Source organism: Cydia strobilella, chromosome 3 (assembly GCF_947568885.1).
Source record: "Cydia strobilella chromosome 3, ilCydStro3.1, whole genome shotgun sequence".
NCBI lineage: Eukaryota > Metazoa > Arthropoda > Insecta > Lepidoptera > Tortricidae > Cydia > Cydia strobilella.
The window spans coordinates 11686591-11698629 of NC_086043.1; the positions used below are offsets into that span (position 1 = coordinate 11686591).

Here is a 12039-nt window from a genome sequence, read left to right on the forward strand (position 1 = left end):
TAAATACCGTAAAGGCGACAAAAACAGAACAAAATCTTAAAATGTATATAAATGCAACGAGGTTCTCGGGCAACACAATTTATTTAATATCTAATTTATCTCATGGGGCTTGCGATATATGTCGATATCTATGTAGGTATATACTTGCTTATAGATTGGACAGAACAAAAGAGACCACAACATTTCAAGCCACAACAACCTCTTTTGGAATGTAACTTTTTTCAAGCTGGAACAAAACCAAATGCTCGTTAAGGAAACACGATGTTTGCTGCATTGAAATTATTTTATCATATACAGTAAGGTTATTGTTTAAGGGGAGCGATAATATCCGAGCGGAGCGGGCTCCCGGGGCAGTCATTGTGTTCCTATATGGCAAATGTCAAAAGCGTCGTCTTAATTATCGGGCGCGGCTTTACAATGCGGACTCGATTGCGCCGAGATAAGGCCTCTATACCTACTATCTGAATCAGTATTGAATGCGATACGCCGCGCCGCTCGCGGCCGCGTGCGCGCGCGCCGGCGACTCACACTCGCTCCACTTACTGCCTTAATAATAACTTCAAACGTATGTCGCATTGTATCTTAGATTATTCCGATCTAACTCCATTCAATACAGATAAACATGTTTGACCATGGAACATTACAAGAAAAAGGAAAAAAAAGTGAACAACTGAATAGCAATTGCATTTCATTAAACTCGCTCAATATACTCGTAGTACCTATTTTATATATGTATTAAGTAAAACCAGGCACGGCCCACGCCACCTTTTTAAATTGAACAACTACAAGTATCTACAGGCCAATTCGAACGTGCACCTAACATGAAACCGATATTAGTTCATTCGCGGCCTGTTAATCCGTGTTAACTTGTTAGGATCTGCCCACTATTCAGCCCCTTACAGTTAAGATCGAAATAAAAAGGATTTTAATTAGTCTATACCTACAAAAAAAACTTCCACGAATCATTATCAATTACTAAATACATACTTTTCATGGTTTTGAAAAATACTGAGACGAATATACCTAGTTAAATTCGTTTTTAGTGCTTTTACCTATAGCACATTAACAATCCTAGTGTAAACGTTTTCTCATCATCAATATCTACCTAAGACCAGCAAAGACACGTACCTATAGATTACTAAATGTCAAAATTGTGCGAGATAATTCTGTAGATACATACATATACTAAATAGGTACTAATTACTGTACGGACCAGTGAACTGTCTTTAAAATGTTTTATTATCCACGGCCAATTATGTGTACAATTTCAAACAATAGGTACTACCTAGGTGCACCGATTATCTAAACCAGTATGCATGGTACCAGATTTTCTGGTTTTTCAAGAAAACTAACTAAACTAATGCAATTTCATTGTTACAAAGATCTCGTGCTGGACTCTATTAAATGATATCATTTCCTGGGAAGTGTCAGAACAATAATGCGAGGGGATTTCCGATTTCCATTCCATGGTAAATGCGACGCGTGGGTTTATCTTTTGTCTATTGAACATTGATCATTTTCTCATGATATAATAATGGACAGCTTGAGTCACGCAATTACTTTTCCAGTTAAAAGTCCGCGTCTATATTTATGTTATAACGATTAATAATATAAATAAGACGAATAAAGAAATAATCAAAGCATTGTATTACGGTTACCAAAAGAAATAATGGATAGTTGAAAATGTTGAGTTTTGCACCCCAGTGTTGAGTTTTGCAAGTTGGTTTGTAATTATTTTGTGGTTAGTCCGCGAAGGCGAGGGCAGCGGTGCCCGGGTGCAGGTGGGGAAACTGACACGAGATGCGTGCGTGTACGAGTATGCGGCATGCGGTCGCCGCTTCCTGGGCTACCGAGCCGAGATGTCGTAGCAAACCCAATTAACAAAAATCAGATAACTAAAAACCTCCTTGTCTTCCACTGATTGGTACAAAAGCAGTAATAATTAAGTATTCGAGTAGGGACGTCGGAACTTGTAAATGTCAATTTGTAATGACAGTCCTCTAGACTGCTAGCGAGCTGCGTTCAGCCTTTCACAAAGTGACAAGTGACGCGCGATGCGTCTGACGCGGCGCGGCGTAGGCGCACGCGGCGTGGGCTACCCAATAAAATTATACATGTTGATGCACCCCGCTCGTAAATATCGATCAAACACCGATTACATTTCCGCACAGGAGCAATAATTTCGAACATTTTATTATTCCACGCTAGAATTATAAATTGAGATGTTCGGTGAGAGGCAGCGCGGTTGTGTTTTACGATTGCCCATGCCTCTTAAAGTGCGACACAGCTTTCTAGGGTCCGCGGGCAAACATCCGGCCGACCAACGGTTAACGCCGATAGCTTCGATTGATTTTAATAATAAAAAGTCATCGAGCCGTAGCCACTATCGACGGTATAACTACTGTTCATGTTTATTCATAGTGTGTATTTCAAGCGCATATCTACTAGTCCACTTGATAGCTGGCTTGTGGTAGGTACACAAAAAGATTAATTTACGTAATGTATGTAAAATGTTTGAAACTCAGTAGTTGAAGTATAAATGTAATGTGGATAAACGTCGATAAAATATACTATAAAACACAAAAAAGTTTACAGGCGAATCCACTCAGTCACCTGATCCTAACAAAATATACCTAAAACGTGTTCCGGTTTACCGAAGAGACAAATGATATTTATTTGAGCTATCTGTACAACACTCATATCTCACTTACTACTGTGCTATTTGAGGTAAAAGTACTATCTCATTAGCGTAAAGTGTAAGGGATCAATGTTTTGTATTTTTTTTTTTGTTTACAATGTGTTTCTGATTACTGCTCAAAGGACCCCGCAGCAAACATAGGGAAAAAGTGGTTTCAGTCAAATCTCACAAAATTTTAGTATGATGTAGATTTAAGTATCCTGATAAAAAAAATAAGAGCACATCTCTCAGAAGTATACTTTCAGAAATATTCAAGTTTATATTTTTCTATTACACCTCATAAGGTGTTTCCTAAAATCGATACATTAAATTGATAGTAATGACAGTGGGGCGACACTCCTCCTTCTCGGCTCCGTTCGGCTCAGCATTGCTACGAGCAATTAACCCTTAAATGCATGATTTTTTGTATAACTTTTTAATAAATTGAAATAGATGTGTCATGCTGTATAAAAGTAATAAATGTGATTTTGGATAGCTGCATATTGAGCCACGGACCATCAAATATACGATGCATATATACATCATTATGCATTTAAGGGTTAATAGGGTTAGCATAACTTGACGTCCCTTTGCGTGCACGACCACAAATAAGATAATGACTTGAATTTTGACAATCCTAAATAGCGGAAAGGGATAGTGCCATACATTAGAAGGGACAGCGTGATTCGTCCCTGAAACGCTGTCATGCTAACTTCTGTTTTGTAGGAAATGTCCTTTCTGTAAAGTAGTACTATTATTTATTCTGTGGTAATGATAATGACACATACTGACAGTTACTGAAGCTATGAAGTCATATTATAAATATTATAATGCAGTTACCAATTATTTTTCTTCTAATTTTTACTTTTAATTTCTTATTACCTATCTATTAAAAAGGTCGTCACGGAAATAACTAAACACTAAGATTATAACAGTTTTCTTTGTAGAATCTCGACTTTTGTATATTTTTTAATCTCAATTATTTGATTGCCAGGTCGTGATTAAATAAGGAGAGCGTACCTAGGAGTTTTTTGGGTCTATAACTAGCGTGACGCCATATCCTCGCGCCACTCCAGGTAGTACTTGGTTTATTTGAAGCATGAACACTAACCTTGACCGTCTGGTTCTTAAGGGGCTTGTCGGGGTCATGGACGTACTCCAGTGTGATGCCGTAGAACTGCCCCTTGTTGATGTAGGTGATGCGGTCGTCCTCGCGCCGCTGCGAGCTGCTGCTCGCCGTCTCCAGGTGGTACTTGAAGCCATAAGGCGAAAACCTGGACAATGATATGTAATTGAAAAATTGTTTTAATTTACATACCTAAATAACAACACGTCAGCTAACGAGATTGAGATTAAAATATTTTTGTTTTAATAATATTAGGTTTACTCTAAAGGCGGGATTCCACCAGTGTGCGGCATTGTGTGGCACAATCAAAGTACAATAATTCTTGTGCCGCACAGTAACTCACACTGGTGGAATCCCGCCTAAATGGTATCCCTACAGCTCAGTTGGATAAGCGAATTTCAATGGCAGGTGTAAACAGCTGTAGTTGTGATTACAATTTATTATTGTAGGTATTAATGGTTTCCATTTTTAATCGACTTCAAGATTTCAAAGGAGGAGGTTCTCATTTCGGTTGTATGTTTTTTTTTTTTTATGTTTGTTACTCCATAACTCCGTCATTTCTGGACCGATTTTGAAAATTCTTTTTTTGATTGTAAGTATATACATACAGATTGGTCCCGTTTTTGTCAAAAAGCAGTTCTGATGATGGGATCCATGAGGAATCGAGGGAACTCCTCAAATGTTAAAGGCATACATATAGTGATTTTAGTATTTTCATCAACAACTCAAGCGCTTACATTTAAAAAAGTGACATTTGATGAAGTGGAACTGCTGATGATGATCAGAACGAAACTCTTCAATGACGCATAGTTCACGTTTAGCGATTTGTCCTCTTCGTTATGTTTGTTAAGCAAGTTAGGTTTTCAAGAAACATTTTTGTCAAGCTCAAGTTCTGATGATGGGATCCATGAGGAATCGACGGAACTCCTCAAATGTGAAAGGCATACATATAGTGATTTTTGTATTTTTATATACAAATCCAGCACTTCCATTTTAAAAAGTGACATTTGATGAAGTGGAACTGCTGATGATGATCAGAACGGAACTCTTCAATGAGGCATAGTTCACGTTTGGCGATTTGTCCTCTTCGTTATGTTTGTTAAGCAAGTTAGGTTTTCAAGAAACATTTTTGTCAAGCTCGAGTTCTGATGATGGGATCCATGAGGAATCGAGGGAACTCCTCAAATGTGAAAGGCATACATATAGTGATTTTTGTATTTTTATAAACAAATCCAGCACTTCCATTTTAAAAAGTGACATTTGATGAATTGGAACTGCTGATGATGATCAGAATGGAACTCTTCAATGACACATAGTTCACGTTTGGCGATTTGTTCTCTTCCTTATGGACCCAGACCTAAACTTGGACCCGGACTCGGACCCGGACCCGGACCGAACTCTGACCCAAACTTGGACCCGGTCAGCCGGACACGGACCCGGACTCTGATCCGGGCCCAGACCCGGACCCGGAAATGCTACTAGAAAAGTGGGTTAGGTGGGTGGTTGGGTTTTGAACTGCGATTCTCACAGAACAGAACTGCTATCAGAAAAGTAGCTTACAGAAACGAAATGCTATCAGAAAAGTAGGTTAGGTTAGGTTAGAACTGCGACCCTTACAGAAACGAAATGCTACTAGAAAAGTGGGTGGTTTTACCTCCTTTTCTACATTATTAGGCAAAAGATGCTGTCTTTTTCATTTCATTGTCTGGAATCTAAGAGTGCACCATCAACAATAAGTGAACTTTCAGCGGCATCCCCCATTGAAGTCGGTTTTTTTTCTTAAAAATTATTTTATTTTAAATTACTATAATGCGAACATGGATATGATAAACGAAGGTAACTCCATAAGCAACTTCAGCAGTCGGTAAATTATATAATCTAATGTTGTCATATATTTATATCTTTTAATATTGTTGTAAAATCCTCTTAGAGTAGTCAGTTAAGCAAATTACTACGAAACTGCCATAATGTAGCCTTAGATCTAGGCAGATAAAAACGTAAGCCACCAGCACTCGTAAGCGGTAAAGTTCACGCATATGCAAATAAAACGACAAAGTTCTGAGCCGACTCAACAGGCATTTAGAAAAAGTGCGATTTCTTCTTTGAGATGTTTATCTACAAATACAAGTTCTCGACAATAATTTCCATGAACTAAGCAATAACATTGTGCAAAAAGTGGAAATCTTAATTGCACCGCAAGCAATGCTTGTCGGCCGGCGTTATATAAAGTCGCCGAGATCTAGTTAGTAGTACGCAATGAAAAAACTGGCCAAGTGCGAGTCTGACTCGCCCACCGAGGGTTCCGCACTTTTTCGTATTTGTTGTTGTAGCGGCAACAGAAATACATCATCTGTGAAAATTTCAGCTGTCTAGCTATCACGGTTCATGAGATACAGCCTGGTGACAGACAGACGGACAGCGGAGTCTTAGTAATAAGGTCCCGTTTTTACCCTTTGGGTACAGAACCCTAAAATCGGTTTTCTCGGGATTTCCTGAGCTCGGGATCTACGGAAGGAAAACCCTGCTAATCGGTTATCTAACTAGTTAACTAAATAGTCGATCGCGTGTCGCGGCTCGTTAGCGCGACGCGCGCCGCGCGGCGGCCGCCCGGCGCGCGCGCACCGCCGCTGTTGCCGCCGCGGCAATCTACGCCTACGACGTCGAGGTGTCACACCAAATGACACTAGGAAACGTCATTATCAGCCTACTTTATTATAGCTTTCGCACTAAACAATGCAATGAGATAAACGCAATAAATAATTATGAAAGATTTAATCCGGAATGTCGGCCCGCCAGTTTACATCGATTCCATTCTTGATTCGCGGTTGCACCATTAAAGCTTATTGGAAACAATTTGGTAAACAGGCCCGCTGATGTTTGCGATTTAAACCGAGCATGGGCAGATAAAGGCCGTGTAATGCAAACGCGGGCCGACAGTGACGGATCGGTCGCGGCGCTCGCCTATCTGATGCTCTCTAAGTGATTCCAAGCGCAATTTCCATTTGCGACGTTGCTCTCTATTGTCATTTTGACTATCCTTATCCTTTATATTGTTGCAAGCTGGCTTTACATGGAATGAAGGACTAATGAACAATGGATTATCGAACAAAACGTAATCCATTATTGTTATTTTAGTAAATATGATAGGTAAGTAGGTACCTAGGTTAGGAGTTTTTATTTTATTTGCGAACAAACATACATTCATAACACAGATCGTTAGCTAAGTTAACGGGTACATGTACCTCATATCCAGTAATAAATAACACATTGTTTTCCAATGAGCTTCATTACAAATTTCAGCGACGCAGAAGCCAAAAAAGACACTTCCTGCGTGAAGACGAGGACCGTTCATGAATAAATCAATCGGTGAGGCGCGGAAATTGATGAGTGCACAAAAAACCTCAGAACTTCGCGGCAACAAAGTGCTCGCAATAAAAACACATGCCGAGATAAGAGCCCGGGCGTCCCGCGGAGGGCTCCCGGCCCAAATCAGATGCGCATAATCCACGCGGCCTTATACAGAGCCCCACCGACTACACAACGCACGACCAGCTCATACTTTATTCTTACTACGTCAGCCCCACATGTGGTAGACAAAACCTTTTTTGTTGGAAGCAGATCGAGTAATTAAAGGAATACAGTAGCTCTCGTTAACCAAGAACGCGACATAAGTGAATACCGCTATTCACAAAAGTGCATTAACTGCGCCAAGATATCGTCTCATCATTCGTTGATGGAAATTGAGGCACCATTGTATGCCCGAGACGAATGCTTTAACTGATACAATGCCTTGAATGCCTACGTACCTGAGGTTTTGTTTCATTGTATATTGCTTTTGTTGCAACTGCAGCAGTATTGTTTGCGTTTTATACCAAATACTAACTACCGGCAGTCTCAAGACATTAGATGAATGAATGCTTAAACTGCTTAAATTGGCTTCCTGTATCTACTATATTTTTTATGTTAATGTCACAGCTGTTGGATCTTCAAATAAAAAAAAATTACGTATAAAAGTGGAAAGGATAGTATAAACTGAGGAGATATATATTGAAAGGATACCAATCGAGGTCAATCAGCTATTACTACAGCTAGAAAATTAAAAGATGTTATCTGATAATGCTAGGGTAGGTGCACGCATGATAGCATGTTAGCAGGGCGCGGAGTAGCGGCGGGTAGCGGTTAATGAGAACGCTTAGGCGGCGTAATAGCGGCGTACTGATTGCTAGGTGCGCTCCTCGCCGACACACGCAGCGTCACAAGTCACAACACCATAATGGTGATGCACCACAATTATTAACCAGCCCAAGATTTGCCAATCACGTGGGATAATATGTCCTACCTTTTTAACGGGTTGCATTGCCGTAGAAATTTACTATGATATTTAATATTCGTACAGTCGGTAACTAAACAAACTCTGCACAAAGTTTGCAATGATAAAGTGTCACCATAAACATCAAGTATGTCATTTATTGTGGCACTTCCACACTCACGTCACGTCAAAGTCAAGTTAGGGGGACTATTTGGTGACACCCCTATATCTAATAATTGAAGTAACTAAGTGGTGCACGGTAGTTGAATGAAATTTACTAAACTGCTACCGGATAGAATTATGTTCTCTAACGTTTTAAACGCATAAGCGAGTAATAATGTTGATCAAAGTAATTACTTCCCATATTTTATGTTAGATGGTACACGTAGACGCCATTAGTGGTAATTCAAAAACTGAATCAAGGTAGTTGGAATTTAATTTTCCGTGAAAGCGTTGAGTTGTACAGTAACCTGCAATAATATGTTACCCTTCGTAGGCCGCAAAACTACGTGAAACGCTCTTATGGCTCTACAAATAAGATCGGGTCAGATATTTTTGCGGCCTCCGTTGTACATATTATTGAAGGTGACTGTACAAAAAATATATTATTATAAAAGTGCATGCCGCTGTGCCGAATATCCATTCGCGATGCCGAACTGTAGACGCGATATCGCATTTCTTGCTTCGCTAATGAACTCATGAATTAAAATGCGATTTATACAGCGGAAATGTTATCATTACCTACCTATATAATCGTCATGACTTGAGTTTACTAACGACGTTTTCTGAAATCACCAAGAAAACTAACGGTATACAGCGTTTTACGATCCGATTCCGTGATACGGAGAAGGAATGTAAATACCATTTTGAAGTGATAATCACATACGCACACATTAGTTGATTAAGTCACTGGCTTTTAAGAGCTCATTTCTGTGTTGAGCATCGGATGGGTAAATAAAGTGCCTGTTGAAAGTATTAGTTCAGCTAGGCGAGGAGCCGTCGAGAGGCTAACCGACATGGTAAGTAATAGGCCAAACATTTATGAGGGCGTCGGAATAACTCGGCAGATACGGGGCCGAGGGTTGATTATCGGCCGGGACCGAGCGCCGTATCGGTATCGAGGTAATTTAAGACGGTAGAAGCGACCGCGTTATTTGGGCCAAATGCAAGCAAGTAATTATTATCCAGATAATAATGCTAATGCACTTATCGTGTCGACGAGCGCTTCCGCCGGCTCGTCGCCCGCGCAGCGCCATCGCTGTGACGATTTCTATCGAGGGTGCCGATTTGTGTTAAACATTCAATCGTAAATACTGTTTCAATGACATGTGTTACCTAATGGATATATAGTTAGACGTAATCCTAACTTAAATAACAGTTACTTGCATAATTAATCTGACAGAATCTGTAGCTGTAAACAACAATATTAAAGCATAATAAAGCATGTATACTTACATTTCCTAGTTAGTTATCCACATATTTGGTTGCGTGAAAACAAATTTATTTCCATTATTCAACAGAGACTTAATATGGTGCGTGTAAAATGCTCGTTAAAAGGTACCTATTAAATGGTGCTAGTGGCTGACTTGATTTAATAAAGAGCTGTCAAATCACTGATATAATCGTTATATTTGTTCTAAAACCCACGCTGGCTTTTCTTTCTCTTGACAACAACAACAAAGACAAATAAATGAAAGATCTGCATTAACGCATGCCTAAAGAGTACCTAGGTATTTACAAATAAACACATTTTAGTCCTAATCTAAAATCAGTAAACGTCAAAAGAGAAGTAGTATAGCGTTACTTAGCCTTTTAAGAGTAATTTAATTGTGACTTGATAAAATGCAAACCAAATAGGTGCAGCAAGTTATTCGCGGTAATGCGTTGTCGGACAGGCATCCGTGCATTCTTGCATATTATGTTCATAAATATTAATGGCGAGGGCAATATTTTTGATATAACAAGTGTGTTATTTTATTCTTTACTTCAGATAAAATATACTGAATGTTTAGAAAAGTAATTTAATCAAACGATAACCATTAATTCTTCGAAATCTTTGAGGCCAGCTTAATCTCCGTCATACAAACGCAATTAGCGTTCATCGAGGAAAACATCAATTTACACACCTTAGTACAGTCGATGGTCACGAAATGGCATTTAGCACCTTTTAGAAAAACTATCCCTCCCCGATGGGTCATTGTAAGTGAGAATACCTATACACACAACAGCGACAAACAGTTATACCTACCTACGTGTAAATACTTTTAGCATTTCCTTGTTGTTTTCGTTTCTTTCTTGGTCTACAAATATGTGTTTATGTACTGTATCTATTTACACTTTTGTACATTTTATTAATGTTTTGATACCTTTAATACCTGGTGCAAAGAGTTAAAAGTAAGTAGTTGTACTTAATACTTGGTTCTGTGGGTTGCCACAGAACCAGCTTCTGATGCCAAATTTAACAATCGGAAATTCTTTTAATATGGACTAACAGATAGATAGATGTGCGGCGCTCACACACAATGTCCGACCGCTCGCGTAAAAGAGACAATGGCTTTTGTGTAACAAATTTACGTCTTAGACGAAAAAGTCATCTCAGAAGATGAAGACTAAAGGCTGGCCCAGAAGTTAAGAGACAACTTTTAAAGTCTTACTGGCCGAAAGTATTATTAAAATAAAACAAAAGAAAAGTTTTGGTGTCGTTGCATCTACAATTTGGTTATCTGTCATTTAAAGCAAAAATTTCGTTATTGCATATTAGTTTTTCGAAATGAATGATCAGAATATGAAGCACTAATAAGATTATTCACAATTGCCTTTATTTTACGAGTCTCATATTAAAAAGGATATAGTAAAACACTTTCTTCAAGTAAACGCTACACAAACTAGTATATATATAGTAATAAGACTTTAAGAAGAAACGGGTGAGATTAGTTTTAAGAAGATTCCGGTTAGAAATAGGACAATCACGGTACCTCGAAATATTCACCGAGTTAAATCAATTTTTGATAAGACTCCTTTAACGTCCGTCAGAGTGGCAGCGGATAAATTAAAACTTTAATTTAAAAGTATCAAAGTCGCCTGTCGCCAGAATGATAAAAGAATGAACTAGGTTTAAAACCATATGTGCAACAAACTGCTTCTAGATATGTAAAGGACCAAGAGGAACATGCCAAAAGAGGTAACCAATATGTTTATAAAAGTTAACTGAAAAAAATACTAAACGATTTATTGACGATTGAACCTATGTTCCGGCTAAATCCCACTGATATTCATGAAGGAAATATTTCCGTACAACCATTTATTAATTTCCATTCAGTCGTGTGTCGTAGATGTGACGTCCCTGAATTGAACCCTCTACTTATTTACATGTTTGTTTGTTTGTTTATTTCCGTGTCTATGAGATTCATATTCGCGACTCTTTAGTGGTATTTTGTAAGACATTTACTTTAACTACTACTTTTAATTTCTATTGATAGGTCTATCACTTAAGCGGTTATAAAGTAATGGTGCGGCGGTTTTATAGTAGAATAGTGAAGCGATTTTGTAGAAGGTAGATAGCTTAATTTTGGGTTAGTTAAGGTTTGGTTAAGTTTTTAATTATTTTTACTTAGTACAAATCAGTCGCACTTAGCCAGGCCTTTGCCCAGACCATAGTCAAAAAATAGCGTCTTACCAAACGAGTCAGTAAAGTTGTAGATTTATTGTTTATAATATTTATTTTAAGTTGTAACTATGTGTTTCTTTTTAGTAATATAAATATGTTTGTCCTATATCCATATTTTATGTTTGAAATTCGATGAGTACCTAGTATAAATAGTACCTTCATACATGAGGAATGAAACATATATTTTGAAAACGAGTCAATGATGCTTCATTAAACGAATACAATATTATTGTTGTTAAATGTTATCGCGTTAAATTATA

At 38.4% G+C, this 12039-nt stretch overlaps 1 protein-coding gene across 3 annotated transcripts in view; it reads right to left on the reverse strand.

Moving 5' to 3' along the window:
• The window catches only part of LOC134755894 (protein grainyhead), a 182150-nt gene that overhangs the window by 35066 nt on the left and 135045 nt on the right, over positions 1-12039 (reverse strand). For all 3 annotated transcript variants that reach the window (XM_063692542.1, XM_063692541.1, XM_063692540.1), the window contains one exon: positions 3789-3951. In XM_063692542.1, coding sequence (XP_063548612.1) covers positions 3789-3951 — 163 coding nt within the window. The remainder of the gene's footprint in view (positions 1-3788; positions 3952-12039) is intronic.